Consider the following 17,011-nt stretch of genomic DNA (forward strand, 5'->3'; position numbering starts at 1 on the left):
ATTCTTTCCAATCTGGATGATTCTCTGATATGGATCTCTTCATACTCGCAGAAACTTTAAAAATATAAACCAGGAATTGAATATTTTACCCAAGTTCTTACATGTAGTCTAATTCAACATATTCTTGCACTCAGGAAAGTTGAGGAACTTGAAAAAGCCACTCTGAAGTCTACAGAATAAGCTATAACCCACAAATTGAGATTCCTTTACGAGCCTCTTCAGTGAATTACTTCAAAATATTTACAGTGAATTCTCATTTTATTTCATTGCTTCAATTCTATACACTAAATTTGCAATTAACAGTATTTCAAAATAAAAACAGTTCCCAAGTTCACTATACTTTTCTTTTCTACACTTATGCATTTAAAATACATGAAAGTTAGACTAATAATAGCAAAATAGACCTGCAAATGATTTAAAGTCAGATTTATGAACAGCAACACCTTTTCATTATTTTGCCATGACTACTTTCCATATGTGGTAATTACTATACAATGATTAATACACGCATCAATTTACAGTATTCGCAAGGATAAGACTTGCCACATGAAAGTGTGAAAAAGGCAGCAGCCTCTCATATAATTTAAAAGCTACTCTACACATGCTTATTTGTTAAAAATCATTCCCCCCAATTTTCATGATATTTACTGATGAAACCAAGGACTAAGTTATTTTGATTGATCAGAACTCATTTTCAGACTGAAAGTCTTGATTTACTATGGGAAGAGGGAAAAAATGGTACATTTCAGTAGTTTGCCTGCACATAAACAAGACTTAATTTTGCTCCAAAGTATTTAATCCAGCAGAGACTTTAAATGAAGGACATCAGTGCTAAATAGTAAGTAAATACATCTTTGATCTAACAAAAGAGAAACTCTAGAAATAGCCAATTAATTTTTTAAGCTTTCCATACACTTTGAACACTGATACTACATACATTTGTAAGATTATTCTACTTTTATATGAAGTAGCAGAGTAAAACTAAACCCTGAAGTTATGAGTGGAAAGTCAACTAAAAATGGCACTTACACATGCATACATCAGTTTCTAATTTGCTTTATTCACACGCTTTAGTTACTGTAAGCCTTGCAAACAAACTGCAAGACAGCCAAATTTGCATTCTGTGCAACTTAGCCCAAACCCGAGTTTTTGTTATTTTTGTACAAAGCAAAGGATTCCTCTTCGTCATCTTCTGTCACACTGCCGCAAAGAAGTCTTCTATGTAAATTATGACATTTATGTCTACTTAAGTTACTTTTACAGTTTCTATTTTGCTCACGGCTCCATTAACAGTGAAGTTGAAAACATTTTTAGAAGACCAGTAAACCCATCAGTCTTCTACTTGCAAGTTCCTACAAATTATGAAAATAAATTCCTTTGAACTGGCTAACAGTCCAAATTAAATGTCAGATGTGATGTTTATAAAGCAAATATTAAGAATTCATATCCATTTCTTAAGCCAGTTAAACTGGTAAGAGGAAAGGTAAATCCTCACTCCAGCCACATTTGAAATCTGATCCCCTTCCGTGTGACTGCACATTATATATTCAATTCGCATGTATAATTTTAAATTTAAACAGTACTTTAATTACACTTAGGAATCTATATCCCCATTTTTAAAACAAGTTTTTTAAACAATAATTAGGTTAGTAAGTCAATCACATCCACTGTGCTAAATCCACACCTGAACAGATTAAGAAACGTTTTGAAGCAGTGTTGAGTAAATAATTTTGGTAAGCTGTAAAACTGCCACATGCAAGGTATACTGTACTATAACAGCTCCAAATCCTTTATAAAAACCTAGCATGCCTTCTTCCCGTTTTATAGTATTTACACAGTCTCTCATTCCCTCATACTGAGTATTGATCGGAAGCACTTCATAGCCAAGGTCTGTGTTGTCAATTATTGTGCGTGTCCCCTGAATATGAAGGCGGTGTAAAACTGTCTCCAGTGGGTAAAGCATGACATCAGCACAAAGGCTAGCAGCAAAGCTAGCAATAAGTTCTGGAAAATACGCATCCAGCATGCTCTGCACAGAAGTGGAGCTCTCAGTTGGAAGGTTGTGAGAATTATCCCTTTTCAGAACAAATAAAACAAGCTTCTGGATGATGGAACTGATGATGTAGTGAAGGACTCCGTGTAGAGCAGTTGGAAAAGTCAAGACCATCAGTGGAAGGAGACGCTTGCTATGGGGTACTCCCATGCCTACAACTCTGCCGATTCCTTCTTTCACACAGTCCAGGATGCCAGGATTATCTCGAATTATTTCGCTCTACAAGCACAGAGGAATAGTTACAACTTGTGCTGTCTATTTCATAACCATGCTGACATCTACTGACACTTTATCACTTCTGAACTTTATAAGAGAGTTAAACATTTGCATGCTATCATATCTACACAGCTATATAAATTCTTTGCTCTAACACTCCTCATAGCATTCAAATAAACTTGCGTTTAAAAAACCAAACCCATCTTAAAGAGTCTTTATTTAATGTACATTCCAGTTTTCTGTGTTACTATCAAAGAAATTCAGCTTTCAGACTACTGCTGGAAGTATCAGTTGTCAAACCAGTCATGTACTGAAAATGCCTACTTCTGAAGTAAAATGCCAGGAAGTATTTATCTAATTTAAAAGTTCTTTTCTTTAAGGACTGTAACTCTAGTCTTTGAACTTGAATATGCATAATAAAGACTTCCATAACTTGCCTTGAAAGATCCATTTTTAAATATGAATTTAATAGGTTCAGCTCTGAACATTTCCATTTCATTATCTGCATCTAAAATAGTGCTCTTTACCCCTGCTGCCTCTTAGAAAAGAGATATTTTGTTCATGTAGTGAAAATAAAGAATTCACTTAGTAATTATTTACTCCATTATACTCCACCTCTGACTGTAAGATTAAGCTAAAGACGTTGTTTCCCTTTCTAACGCTTATACAAACTCAGTCAGGATTTGGGAGTTATCCCTCAATGCCCAAGTCTCTGCTGGCTGTGTCCTGACCTCATGCCAGCATAAACCACCAAAACACTCCTCAGTACTCTGGGGAAGGACTTACACCTGCAAAGCCTTCATGGTCAGTCTGTGCAGAAGAGAGTTCAAATACTTCAGAACATAACATTGTTCTGGATTTTAAATCCAAGTTAAGCATTATAATCCCTACTGACTCATCTTCTCCCCCGTACTATTGTAGTCACTGCACTTCAAAACTGTGCTTGCTTTTGTCAAACACGCCACCATGTGGTTTGAAATGTTAAAGACAAAAACAGTAATGCAACAGCTACAAATTTCTACCATTTGCAGTTATTTTGATGAAATACACTTACTCGGAGAAGTGTGTCAAACTAATACTGTTGAACAGTATGGTTTATCAGAATTAACACAATCAAAGTTAATATAAACCTGTTGGTAACAAATCCCACAATCTAACTTTTATAGTTTCCTACTGGTCATTGTCCTCCTGCAGCACAGGAATATAATGTAAACTTAAGTCAAGTTGCCTCCCTGCACTGATTAATACAGCATAAGTAAAATCTGCACAAATGCTATCATTACCTCTGTTGTGTTTCTAGTAAGAAAGCTCATGATGATGTTTCCAGAAACTGGAAAGTACATTTCATACAGTATATACACACCTATTCAGTAAAATACTTGCAGACAGTTGAACCTACTAAGCCTAAAACCCTCAGACCTCAGCGGGATTGTTTTCATAAGCAATGCTTTACAGAGACTGTCACCTGTCTAAAAGGCTGGGGGAGAGGCTGTTTTGGGTTTTTGATTGCTTTGGTATTGAACTGCTTTATAGTAAATAAGTAATTGCTTTATTACTTATTTTGCAAACAATCTAAATCATGTTTTCTTTTATCATTTATTGGTAAATATGTTCCTATGTCCAACAACACAGATAACATCCTTTCAGACAAAATACAAGCAGTAAGATACGTGAATAAAACATTCCATTCTGTGGCCTGCTATGAACTCAAAAACCACGGATAGTGTTCTACTACTGTTTCTAGTTCCAGAGTTACGGCACAGTCAGGGTAAACCTGTTCCCCAGGACATAGAAGTTTCCTAAGTCAGCTTTCCAGTATAAGACCAGTTAAATCTTTCCAAGGCATCCACAAACTCAGTGATCTGCTCAGCCTGGATTTGTGGAACACTATTTTCAAAACAATTCAACAAGAGAGAGGAAAAGGCTTTCTTAAATACAGACCAACTTTAGAGAATGTGAGTTTGTTTTGGGGAGTTCATCTACACACCCCCACATACAGATGTTTAACTTCATCTGTCCTATTAGTCCATAATGTGGCCAGTTCGGACAGAACAGCCTTCCTAGTACCTTCTGGCTCCTTTAAGTTTGGATCCTCTGCACAGAGCAGAATCCTGTCCCTTAAGAGCACCTGCTTTTGAAGTACATGCTGAAACTAAGAAACTGTAGAAGTCAGCCTTGTTTGCCTCTTCTCCACAGAAAAAGCATGATTTTGTAGACATACACTAGCAGTTGAACTGTAGGTTTAAACAGCTGGATCTAAATCAGTCTTGACAGTACTTACAACTTGTCTATGCTATGGATGAAATTTATTATTTTGATGACCTAATGACATGAGTGTGTCTATCCTGCACCACCCTCCACGAGAGCTCACTTTACAGTAAGAGTTCCATTAACTGCACAAAGATACTATCATGTTAATTAAGAGCAACTCATTATAGAGAGTGAGCTGGAAGAATTAACCTGGAGCACTTCTGCATAGCTAAACCCTGTCTCTTTCTCCAGAAAGAGATGCAACAACTCACTGAAAGGCAATCTGCAATACAGTGCTATGGGTTACTCTGTACAGTTACAGAACAAGTTAAGCTGTATCCTAAGTGACAGGTCCAGATATTTATTTATTTTTATGGCTAAGGAAAAACTAGACAAAAATTTACATGCAAAAAGTTGACTGAATGAAAGCAGTCCTGAAATAATAGAGTTCAGTATTTTAGTAAAACAAAGCTGAATTAATGGAAAAGTTTTGCTGTTGCTACAGGGGAATGGGTCACTGCAACAACTTGCCTAGCAAGTCTTTTTAAAATTGTAACATGAGAAAAACTTCTTTATGGTTTATCTGCTAGAACATATAGGTGTAACTTGTCCTTATTTCACAGACAATATATTCCAACTACCTCTATTAAATGTCCTTTCGTATACTAGATTTAGACAAGATAGTAAATATATCCATCATATTAGCTGAGATAACGTATTTACTTAGTCATACAGCTTCAAGCAAAACAAATACAACTACTGCCACATAAACCTGAATCCAAAGCCAAAGACTCACTTCTCCACATAATCTAATCTATAAAGAGCATAACAGTATCTTTTAAACTGTTGTAAATATATGTAAGTTACCTGCACAGTTTCAATCAGGCTCGCAGAATAAAAAGGCATTGCTATCACATGTGTTAAACTGTAGAAATTAACAAGATAAGAATTAAGGTCATGGCAATACTATAATTTTAGCCAAATATGCATCTGAAAATTGATAAAGTTATCTACCAAGTCATGCCTGAGAGAAAATTAACAAACCGTAACTCAATTATTAAAATGCACATCAACAAGTTGATATAAACTTCAATCTGAAGTTCTGTTAAATTTTATTTCTCTGTGACCAGACTTATTCAGGTCTCTCAGATATAGTAATTACTAAAAGAATCTAATCTTTTAAATTAGTCAGGTTCCATACAGACACAGGGGTCTAGTAAGAGAAAATCTGTGAAACTGGTGTATGCAATCAAGATTGTTCAAAAAAAATCAAAACTTGAAAATTATTATTATTAGCACCCTGTCAAGTAACCATAGCTGCCAATTAAACTAACGTACAATTAGTAGTTTTATTAACGTTCAGATAATAAGACACAAGGTAATATCACATGCTATACCTACCCTTTGAGTAGAAGGTGTCCACCTATCTGCTTGAGGTTCCATTTATGTGAAATCTCCCTAAAAAGAAAAGTATTTACCTTACTATGTGTGCTGGGTTTATGTGGCAGGGTTTTTGGTAGCAGGGGAGGGGGCTACAGCAGTGGCCCCTGTGAGAAGCTTCTGGAAAACTCCCCTGGCTCCAAGTAGAACCTGCCTCTGGCCAAGGCTGAGCCAGAGACAGTGGCCATGCCTCTGTGATAAGGTATTTAAGAAGGGGAACCTGAAAGGGGATTGGGACTCATGAGGAGGTGTTACAAGGACATCTATGCAAACACTGAGGTCAGTGGAAGGAAGGAGGAGGAAGGGGGGGGAGGTGCACCAGAGCAGAGACCCCCCTGTATCCCGTGGTGAGACAGCAGGGCCACCCCCCTGCCACCCATGGAGGTCACCGGAGGAGCAGAGATCGGCCTTCAGCCTGTGGAGGACCCCCGGGACTCTGTGGGAGAAAGAAGCCCCCACTGTTGTAGTTCAGCGCTGGGAGGACTGCAACACGTGGGGGTGACCCACACTGGAGCATCTCGAGAAGAATGCATCCCATGGGGAGGAGTCACAGCAGAGAGAGTTTGTGGAGGACTGTCTGCCATGAGAGGGACGCCACACAGAGCAGGGGAAGAATGCAGAAGTGTTTCCCCCCCACCTTGGAGGAAGAAGCAGCGGACTGCCTGCACCCCCCATCCCCAACCCCTGTGCTGCTGAGGGAGGAGGGAGAGATATCGGGAACAAAACTGAGCCTGGCAAGAAGTGAAGGGTGGGGGGGAGGTGTTTTTAAGATATGGTAATGCTTCTCACTGTCCCACTCTGTCCGTTAAGTGCCATTGTTGTTAGTGTTTGATTTAAAGTGATGTTCTTGTTTCCTTCCCCTAATGCACCTGTCTTTTGCCTGTGACCACAAAGGGTGAGCTACCCCCCTCTGTCCTTATCTCCATTCCTGAGCCTTTTGATTAATTTTCTCCTTCCCAGCGCTGGTAGGTGGGAAGGGTGAGAGAAGTGGCACAGTGCTCAGTTGCCTTCTGGGTTCAAACCATGACACTATGGATAAGAGCATGCTACTCTCAAGCATTTCTTAGATGGGTGTCAACATCCAGTTTTTCTATTGGTGTTCCACTATTGGTTTATGTTGCAGGATTTCCCATAGTGGAAAGACATCAGCAACACATTTAATAAATCATGCTTAACTTTTAAAAGTTATTTCGGCCTGTTAGATATCCTATCAGAAAAGCTTTCAATTATTAGTACGGTTTCTGCAGCTCTCACAGCTTCTGGCTTTAGTGTTTTGCATTTATTTTGCTTCCTTATGTACTCCTAAAGCCATTTTCAGGGAATATTGAATTATTTTAAAATCTCAGTAGTCTTCTTTTACCAACATACATTATTTTATCATGTTTTGGTTTGGTTATGCTTTTTCTGTTCTTTGAGATTATGTTTACCCAGTTGTGTTTTTTTTTTCTGAAAACCTAAATTGCATTCTGACAGTGTTAGACAAGACCAAATCAAGTACAAGAGGTTAGACTAATAGCTGCTTAGTAATTCTGTACAGACTTAACTCAAGTCTTTTGGCTTATAACCAATCTTTAGCATATCCTGGTAAAACAAAAGAAAACCCTTGAGTTTAATACAAAGGTGACTTTAAAAAAAATCCCTTTAAAGTAGTATCTTCTAGTTACACACTTCAAAATATGAGCAGTAAATGTTAACTACACTTCACTTGATGGAAAATGCAATCCCACCTAGCTCAAGATAACAAATACCAAATGTATTTACCATACATTTGGTAAATAGCTATGAGGTAAATATATTTCCGTCTGAAATGCTGGACACACTAGTCTATGCATTTTTAATATCAAGGTATAAAGTGTTCAGCTTCAATTCTTGTCCAGGAATCACACTCACCCACTACCTGTAGTTAAAACAACAACTCTAACCCAAGACAGGAACCTCTTTACACTTTCTGAAGAATTGTGTGTTACTAGTAGCTATCACTTTCCTAAATACGTATGTCAGTCACTAAAGAGGAAGGGAAGATCATTTACCATTATATATTTCAGACACTTGGATTACATCCACTGAGCCATAATACTTAAAAGATGTGGAAAATTAAACCAGCCAAACAAATGTGTGAAAGCCTAACCTGTCAATCCACTAGGTATAACTATTCCTGCAGTGGAAGAACAATTACAGAATGAGTTTGTCTAGTACAGAATCACATTTAACTCGCCACAAAAATGTTAACACCCATTTCTGGGCCCCTCTCCTAAAACAGAGAGATTCTTTTATTGTATTATGATATAGAGTTGAAATTCACATCTGACTTTCTTGTGTCATCTGGAGCTTGATAATGTAGTTAAATAACCTTTTAAACCAGATTTGCTATAAGCAATAACCTTCACCTCCCTGTGATAGCCCAAACATGCACGCTACCATTAAAAAGGTAGAAAACTGTATGTATGTACACATACAAGACAACCATTTTAGCCAGATCACTTCCCCAGTACAGCTCATTTTGTGACTGTTCATATACTGTGTTGGCACTAGCACTGAGGGAGAAATGAGCAGGTACTAGCAGAAAGGATTGCTTCTCTTGGCACCATCACCAGCTTACTTTTCAAACTTCTGAACAACTGGCCCACAAGAAGAAAATCCTTGCTCACATTGGACAGAAATCAGAACTATGAAAATATAAACACTGTATCACATCTCATGAACTTAAGCATCCCCTACAGCAGTATTTAAAAACATGAACAAGTCACAGGAAAGTGTACACCTGGGAATTTCATGCATATGAGACAGAGCTGTCCAAAAAACTTAAAAACACACTCCACACAATTTAAGTAAAAAATGCTTTTGCTAATACTTTTGATGAATGCCAGAACCTGCAAAGACTTACTTTTATTAGTATGCATGCATCATAATAGTAGTTTGATTCAGCCTGCCTACATTTATCATCTTTAAAACCAGGTCAGTTTCCACGTTCCTTAAGTACTTGGTCTCTGTCCACGCATTAAAAATAGGCACTTGTCTCTTCCGAAAGCTTACACAATTCTCAAGCTGACTGGTCCATTCAGCCTTAACCAGCCTTAAATCCAACTACTTGCCTGCCTCCCTAATATATTTTCCGAGACAGGACTTTATCATTTTACTGGCTTCAATGTGTGGCCTGTAACTGTTAACTATCTTTTCCTAAGTTTTGATTATTTCCTTGCATTTCACTAAGTTTTAGTTACTTTACGTAATAAATTCTCTCACACAACCTGCTTACTCTTAAAATATCTGTAACAAAGCTGACAATATATATTATTACAGTCATCAGCCCTTACTGTTAGCTCTGGACAGTTATAAACCAAAACACTGATAAAAAGTCTTCAGACAAAAATTCTTTATAAAACTTGTATCTCAAAGCAGAAAGACATCACAATGTTTCACCATAATCCTGGAGTTACAGTTCAGCATAAAAAGTAGGCAGAGTAACAAATCAAAATAAAAAATTATTAAACCACTGTAGCCAAAGATGGACACAGTGAAGTAGAATGGTGCATATTTCTTTAAATGAAGGCACTCATTTTTAGTTGTAAGCCCTTTATTATAAGAATACTGAACAATGTACACATAGTTGTTGGCAAAGGAGGACAGAAGACAAAGCTGACAGCCACATAGACTCTTATTTACCATGTCTTCTCATTTATTAATGCATGCTATTCTCTTATCTACCAAAGACTGAAAATGTTCAGCAGGATGTCAGTGCTGGCTCACCAGACATGCAAGTTTTCTGTATTAAGGAAATCAGGACTTTTTACCTTAGACATGGTATTTGCTAGAACCACACAATACAAAAAGAAACTTATGAATTCTTTTATTACAGTAGAATTATACTGAAGACCAATTTGCTATGTTATTTCTATGCTCAGACCAGTAGGCAAACATAACAAATATACAAAGCTCCCAGGAAGAGTCTCTCACTAATTTAACAGGTTGTCTTTGCCAAAACAACCACACTGTGCTGAAAATCCCTATTCAGTGTCTGACAATTCTAATCAAGTAAAATTTTTCATTCCTTACATTCCTAACACTTTGAATGTAAGTCAACAACTGAAGACCAATTTGTAAGAAACAGTAAAAAACAAATGCAATACCTTGGCAAAGGTGTGAATTCACTGATGATGCCTTCTGTTCCCAGGGTTATGCCCTGAACAATGAAAGTGCTGCCCATTCCTTTCCAGAGAGCTCTTGGACCCTGTGTTTTGAAATATGCAATACATCTTGATCCATGCAACATAAAACTCAAAAATCTTATAAACTTACTAATTTTTATAAAATTTCAGCAAATTCAGACTGTACAGGGCTACAATTCTACCATTAAACTTCACTATCACTAAATTTAGGGGCTAAGTAACTTTTCACCTCTGAAGAAACATTTGTTCTTCAGTAATTTCAAACTGTTGTCAACTATTCTGGAGGCCACTGTTAATTCTCTGTATTATAAACTTAACATCATTTTCTATGGACAAAATGAGCTCAAGATGTTCAAGCACATCCATAAGAAATACAGAGTGTCTTTTTCTTACTGTCTCTGATCTGAATTTCAGGATTCCCATGCAGAACTGGAAATTCATGCAATACTATCTTTGGAAGTCATCATCCGGATAATCTCTTTATCCACATAAAGACTAATTATTTTTCAGAATCCTAATGAAACAAATTTTCAGGGACCTTTTGTTTTCTAACATCTGCAATCTTCCCGACTAAATACTACACTACTTAAAAAAAATAATTGACAATGATCTTCTTGAAACACTTCTGCAACCATAAAAATAACAAACCCTTACAATGGCCATGTTTTTAACCACCAGTTACATAAAGAGTTAAAGATGTCAATGTACATATGTGCTATAGCAATCTTCACTGCTCAAATACAGTCTGACACCAAACACTGACCTGTGTCTTATTGATGCTGTACATAATATTGACAATAGTAAACGGAGTGAGATGATAATTCCGAGCATGATAGTTAACCTGTTAAAAACATAAATGGCTGTTTTTTATAAATGGCAGTATTTCATAAATAATTGCAGATGTTTTAACTCTAAAGGAAAAAACACTTCCAAAATAAGGACTTTCTCTCTGAAGATCAGCTAAAGTGACCAAATTATGAATAAATTCTTCCTGAAATTTATGGGAACAGGCAGAACTTAAGTATTTGAATGCTGAAAATGTAAACAATAAAGCAAGCATAAACCAGAAAATATTGGAAATAAAGCATTCTGCTTGTAAGTGGGCATCTGGAAGTCGTTCTGCAGACTCAAACACCTACTTGCTGTAATTAATTTTCCACTGTCCAAACAAAAATGAGTAATAATGTTCAAGGTAAGTTAAATTTCAGAATGGAAAACATGTACGCTACAAATAAAAACATCTTAATATGGCAGCATCTCCCTAAGACTTGTACAGCTTCCTTATGCTCTACAGAGTATGAAAACACAGAACTATGACACTACACAGGAGCTCTGACTGTAAGAGATAACGTAAGAGACATACCTGACACTGACGACGTAGAACAATGCAAGGATGTGCCAACACATTTTCTGTAAATAGGCTTTAAAAGAAAAGTGTATTTAAAGCATGGGAAACCATTGTAAATTTATTAGGAAAGGCTTGTTATTATTGTCTAACATTAGATTAGTATTTGGAAAAACTATAATTATCTAGTGAATTAATGAGGCATTTTGGATGGCTACGTGATAGCCTGCCACTGCTATAAAGGAACAAGTATCAAAAAAACTGACACATGCACTCACTATGAAAAAACCCACATATATATATATAAAAAATGTATCTATTTTTATAGGCAAAACAATGTACCAAATTGCTTAAACCTTCCCTGCCCAAAATATAAGGAAACAAGACAGGACAGAGCCATTAATTACGAAAGCATTAGTATCCAGTTTTATGTCAATTCTGTGTACCCCATTATTAATCAAGACTCTCCTTAGCAGGGCCAGAGGACTGGTACTAACAGCTGACATTTTTTTCATCAGAAAATGCTACTGCCCAAAACCAACTCTCCCTTCACCCCCAGAAATGGTATTGCAATCAAACCTTCATAGGATGGTTCTCTCAGTTCTAAAGTAGGATTCCTGGTCACAGCCATGCAGAGAAACTTCCCATTTAATCTCAAAGTGCCTGAGTGATCAGCGTACTTACCTGCATGTGGCTCAAACCTGGGATATGGATTAGAAAAGCGAAACCTCCAGGCTTTGTCTAAGCATCCCAAGCAACAGCTCTGACCATCGACCTACCGGATCATCTGGGGTAGATCTCTTATAGGGACTTACTGGGTAAACAAGTACTAGTTGTCACAGAAAAGTTCTGAGTCTGCAGTTTCATAACCATTGAGCTAATTAGTAGTTTGCTACTACCAAAAGAGGTGAAACTTTCCCTGGACTCCGGCTGCTATCCATTAAGGCCTCCTGGTAGCCAACTCAACTAGCCTCACAAAAACTAAACTTTTATTTCAGGTGTTTTCTACAAGATTTCTGACTTGAACCATGTATATCTGACAAGTGATCTGATACAAATTCAAAAGCAAAAGCAGGGAGAACTGCTCTAGGCACCAATACAATGCTGATCAGCTCTCTTTCCCAAAACCACATGCTCACTTTAGTCCTTGTGGTCATGGTGCTCAGGATGTGGAAAACTTTGTCATGCTTGATTAAATCAAAGCTTATAGTTCAAAAGGACAACTGAGCCATGCTAACACCTCTCTGCTTCTGAAGATGATCAACATGTTCCCACCCTATGGCTTCACTCCTTTGCTAGTACTCGTCTGAGCTCATTCAGCTTGATAAGGTTGGCAAGAAATCAAACAACTCCACACGTTTGGGGTGGGATAGTTATTCCCCCTCTCCCCCATTAACTCTTATTTTAGCAAACAACAGGCTCATCAAGGGGTCTGAATGAGCAAACTGAGCCACTGCAAGAGAAGCACTGGGAGAACAGGGACAGGCAGTTTCATGAGATGGGATATCTAATTTAAGCAACTCAGTGCTTGCCAAAAACGGTCATTCTTAGTCCTCCTCCTTTATCACTTCTCTCTCTGGGCCAGTTACCTGGTGTCTGCTGGCCTTCACAGCTAGTCAGTTCCCAGACAAATAAACCTAACTGAAACAGCAAAAAATAATCCAGCTCCTTCATTGACTTTGACTTCTGTTTTAGTGAGTCAAACTGGTTAAAAGAGGTTCTGATGGATATCAAGGCTGATAACAATGGGGTAAGGAGCAGGACAGGCTGGTAGTCAAGTAAAAGGTCCTCCTCTTTAAGTACATTATAAGAACCTCAACTGACATAGCTTCCCACGTCAGTCTAACTGGCTAAGTGACAAGTAGTCTCACATTCTGAAGAGAGAAGCACTTTTCTCTGAGAAGTCTCACATTCAGGTTAATAAAGAGTAAAACTTTTTACATTCCTAACTTTTTCAAGACAAAAAACCCCATGTCCCACCTTTCAGAATTTGCATCAATACACAGACCATGAAAAACCTGATCAGGTGAGTATGACTCAGTAGGCATGCTACAAAAAATCCTAAGCTTATCATGATCCTTACACTTGACTCTGAAAATGTTAAGCATGTTAAAGTACACCACTTTCCCAAAAATACTATCAATAATCAGTGTCACCATAATAAAGAATAAAATGGTCATCAGACCACTTGGCCCGGTCAACATTACTATTCCAGGATACTTTGATAATATACTTGAACACATTTTCACCTTCTTAGGAAACAGTCGCATCACCTAAAAATATTAATATAAGTGGCAAACATGAAAACAGTTTTCTGGTGTTATTTTCAGATTGCTCTGATAGGGTACGCATATCATATATGTATGGCATACCATATGAAAAACTGTTTTTTATATTCACTGCTGATTAAATAACTTTGGGAACCACTTCAGTTAAAGAGAACAGAAACCTACATGGATTTCAGGTAGTAGGTTTCTAAAGGCATTTCAACTGCATAAGTCTACTGGCATAAAAACACAAAACAAAAGTGTACCTAGGCATTATAAGACAACTATAACTTTACTACTTCATTATCATTGAAAATCACTACACAACTCTTACCTTGCAAGGCCAATACCAAAGCCTGCAAACCTGTTCAACTGCTCTGAAAAAAATGAAAACAGATTATACAGCAGTGGTAATCACAAAGCAGGAGAGAATGCCATGCAGGAGATCTGAAAAACTAATTTTATACTGTACTTGCTTCAGAAAATTACAAGCACTGAACCACAACATTCATGGCAACTCAGCAAGAGGACATAAAAATTATTCCCCCAGGAACATTTGCACTTTGGACTGCATTTGAGTTTGTACATACTTCTATAAATAAAATTATTATTGTCTTGAAACATCTAGATGGGAAAAAAAAGTAACAAAGTGAAAAGTAAAACAGAGAATATTTTAATATCTAAAAAATCTAACTGAAATCAACCACTGAAAAAGTTAGCATGTATGACAGTTTACAACAATTCTGTAACAAATTTAGATATCTGAGGTGAAATTAATTTTAAACCCGAAAATGGCAAAAAGAGAAACTTTGGGAAAAATAACACAAAACGCCATTGATGACATAACATCATGATGTAAATTTTCAAGTCAGTTATTTACCTCCACTCCTTTGCAAAAATCTAGTTACTAGAGAACTGTTAAAAATTGCAACAAGAGTAATTGGTTCAATTCTCTGTTGTCTGCTACCAGACCGACATTTACACATGGGAAATTACCAGAAGAGATTTTAATAAGAGTATCAGAACTGTAAAGGCAACTGAAAGTTAATGCTCAGTGCTACAATCTAGAAGGTGCAAACAGGTTGTAAGTATGGGTAATGCCACTAACTTCAGTGGAGCTCCACATAGACGTGAGCAGCCGTCATTAAGGGGAATGTTAAAACTCTCTCCATTTGCAGAAGCTGGACTCAGTGATTCAGCAACCCCTTATCTGTCCTCCAAAATGCAGAATCTATATACCCTCCATGAGCAATAGGACAAACAAAGAAAGGTAGAATCCAAGTACCTAAGAATATTTTAGTGCTCTAAGTAGTGCTTGCATGGATGGAAGTCCAGCTACAGGTTGTACTCATAAGACCTGAACAAAAGTATTGCACCACAGATTAAAAAAAGATGACTCACCGATTACAATTCAATTTTAAATAAATTAGTATGTCATAAAACTTTGATACTGAAGTGTATATCCAGAACATCCTTTTAATTAGAGACAATGTTCAGCAGCCTAGATTTAGCAGGTTTTTCTTACTCCACCTCAAGTTCACAAGGACATAAAATGATACCATACTTCTGCTGTTTCCCAACGATTACTGGAAAAGACTTGAACACTTGCTTCCTCAAATTCTACCAGTTCCACGGTCCCTTCCCTATCATGCGGGGGTGGGGGAGGGGTGGAGTGGGGGGTGTGTTTACTTCAGCAGCTCATGCCATACTCCTTGTACTTTTTCAGCATAAGAAAGCAGCCAGAAGACACAAAGTCTGAAATATCAACACTGACTAAATACCAAAATACACTGTAAGACCCAAAGGTACTTCCTGCCCTTACAGGAGACGGGAGTATTTCTGCAGGGTATTATTTACATGGGCAATGGGGAGATGACCACACGCCGCTTAACTAGAAGGTGCAGGGTGCATTCTGGCACTCTCAATCGTATTTGCGTGTAACTACACGGTGCCTCACAGCAAAGCCGGTGCTAGAATGCAACAGGCGACGAGGAGGCTCTCTTTCTTCTAAAGGACCATTTTCCTGGCGCTTCACCACCGCCAGGCTGCAACGCGCCTCTGGGCGCGGCGCTGTGGCAGTGAGCGCCAGCACACCCGGGCGGCGCTCGAACGGGCGCGATCAAGCCGCGGCACGGCCCGTGGCCGCCGCCTGCTCACCCTTTCCCGCCTCGGCGGGTCACGCAGTACTGGGCGGCCGGAGCACCGCCCTGGGAGCGCGGGGGCCGGAGACAAGCGAGGGACAGGCGGAACGGCGAGAAGCTGGCTGCCCCACCGGGCCAGGCGCTCCCTTACCGGCGCCGGGGCCGCCTGCTCCGAGGCTGGGCTCCTCGTTGAGGCCGGCGCCCCCCAGGGGGGTTCCCGCCCCGTACGGCGGCGTCTTCTCCCCCCAGTGCAGGTTGCGGCTGCCGGGGATGTCGGGCGGGCTGGTCACCCAGTGGCCCAGCTCCGAGGCGCTGCTGAAGGGCCTGGCGCCGGGGCCCGGCTCCTCCCGGCCGCCCCCACGGTAGCCCAGGCCGTCGAAGCCCTCGGGGCGCCGCGGGTGCATGGCGGGGGAGGAAGGCAGGAAGGGGGCCGCGCACGGGCCGGCCGGCAGCAGGGAGCGCGCACCCAGCCGCCCCGATCGCCACTTCCGGCCGCGAAGCCCGAGGCCGCACCCTGCCGGAGCCGAACTGAAGCCGAACTGCCGCCACGTGATCGGGAAGGAGGCGGGGCCGACGGCGGGCTGGACCAATAGTGTCTCTCCTCCTGCCCGGCTCGGGGAGGAGCGCGGTGGGGGTTGGGTTCCGCGGGGAAGGGCGCCCTCTGTCCCTTCGGCGGGCCGGCTCGGCCGAGCGGGTCCGAGTCAGGGAGGGGAGGCGGAGCTTTGCGCGTTTCTGGTCTGGACTTGGCCTTTGCGGAGGAGTTAAAGAGGGCTCTGCTATCCTCCTGGCTCGTAGAGAAGCCCTCTGCCCGCACAGCTCCTGGCCCTTTCACACCTCCTGGGTGAACTCCCAGCCTAGCTGAAATCGGTGAGATGCAAGAGCAGGGGTCACCCGGCTCCCTGCGTGCAAACCGGGTGGTGGAACTGGGAGCTGAGGCTGTTAACTGTTATAACAATGCTCGCAGGCCTGAGCAAACCCCACAGGGGAGACAGGACAGAAGGGGTCAGAAAGCAGTGTCTGCCTGCCCCAGCACTCCCGTTTCCTGTGCTTCCCTTCCTCTCTTTCAATCTCCTTCCCCCTAAAATGCTGGTTTGCTGCGCAGCCTCCTGGCTGAGGAGAAATGAGCAGGGTCA

The 17,011-nt window shown here is 39.9% G+C and overlaps 1 protein-coding gene across 2 annotated transcripts; it reads right to left on the reverse strand.

The window, feature by feature from the left end:
* Positions 1-239: 239 nt before the first annotated feature.
* SLC25A46 (solute carrier family 25 member 46) lies at positions 240-16,389 on the reverse strand. Of its 2 annotated transcripts, XM_074812325.1 has the most exons (8): positions 16,030-16,389; positions 14,072-14,114; positions 11,489-11,546; positions 10,889-10,966; positions 10,087-10,187; positions 5,921-5,977; positions 5,387-5,444; positions 240-2,272 (listed from the first exon to the last, which is right to left on the reverse strand). In XM_074812325.1, exons 1-8 carry the CDS (start codon positions 16,280-16,282, stop codon positions 1,694-1,696), a joined length of 1,227 nt encoding a protein of 408 aa, XP_074668426.1. In that variant the 5' UTR covers positions 16,283-16,389; the 3' UTR covers positions 240-1,693. The 2 variants fall into 2 exon arrangements, with proteins under 2 accessions (XP_074668426.1, XP_074668427.1); XM_074812326.1 differs by lacking the exon at positions 5,921-5,977.
* Between the last annotated feature and the right edge of the window lie 622 nt (positions 16,390-17,011).

The sequence above is a fragment of the Strix aluco genome, chromosome Z (assembly GCF_031877795.1).
Source record: "Strix aluco isolate bStrAlu1 chromosome Z, bStrAlu1.hap1, whole genome shotgun sequence".
In the NCBI taxonomy this organism is placed as follows: Eukaryota; Metazoa; Chordata; class Aves; order Strigiformes; family Strigidae; genus Strix; species Strix aluco.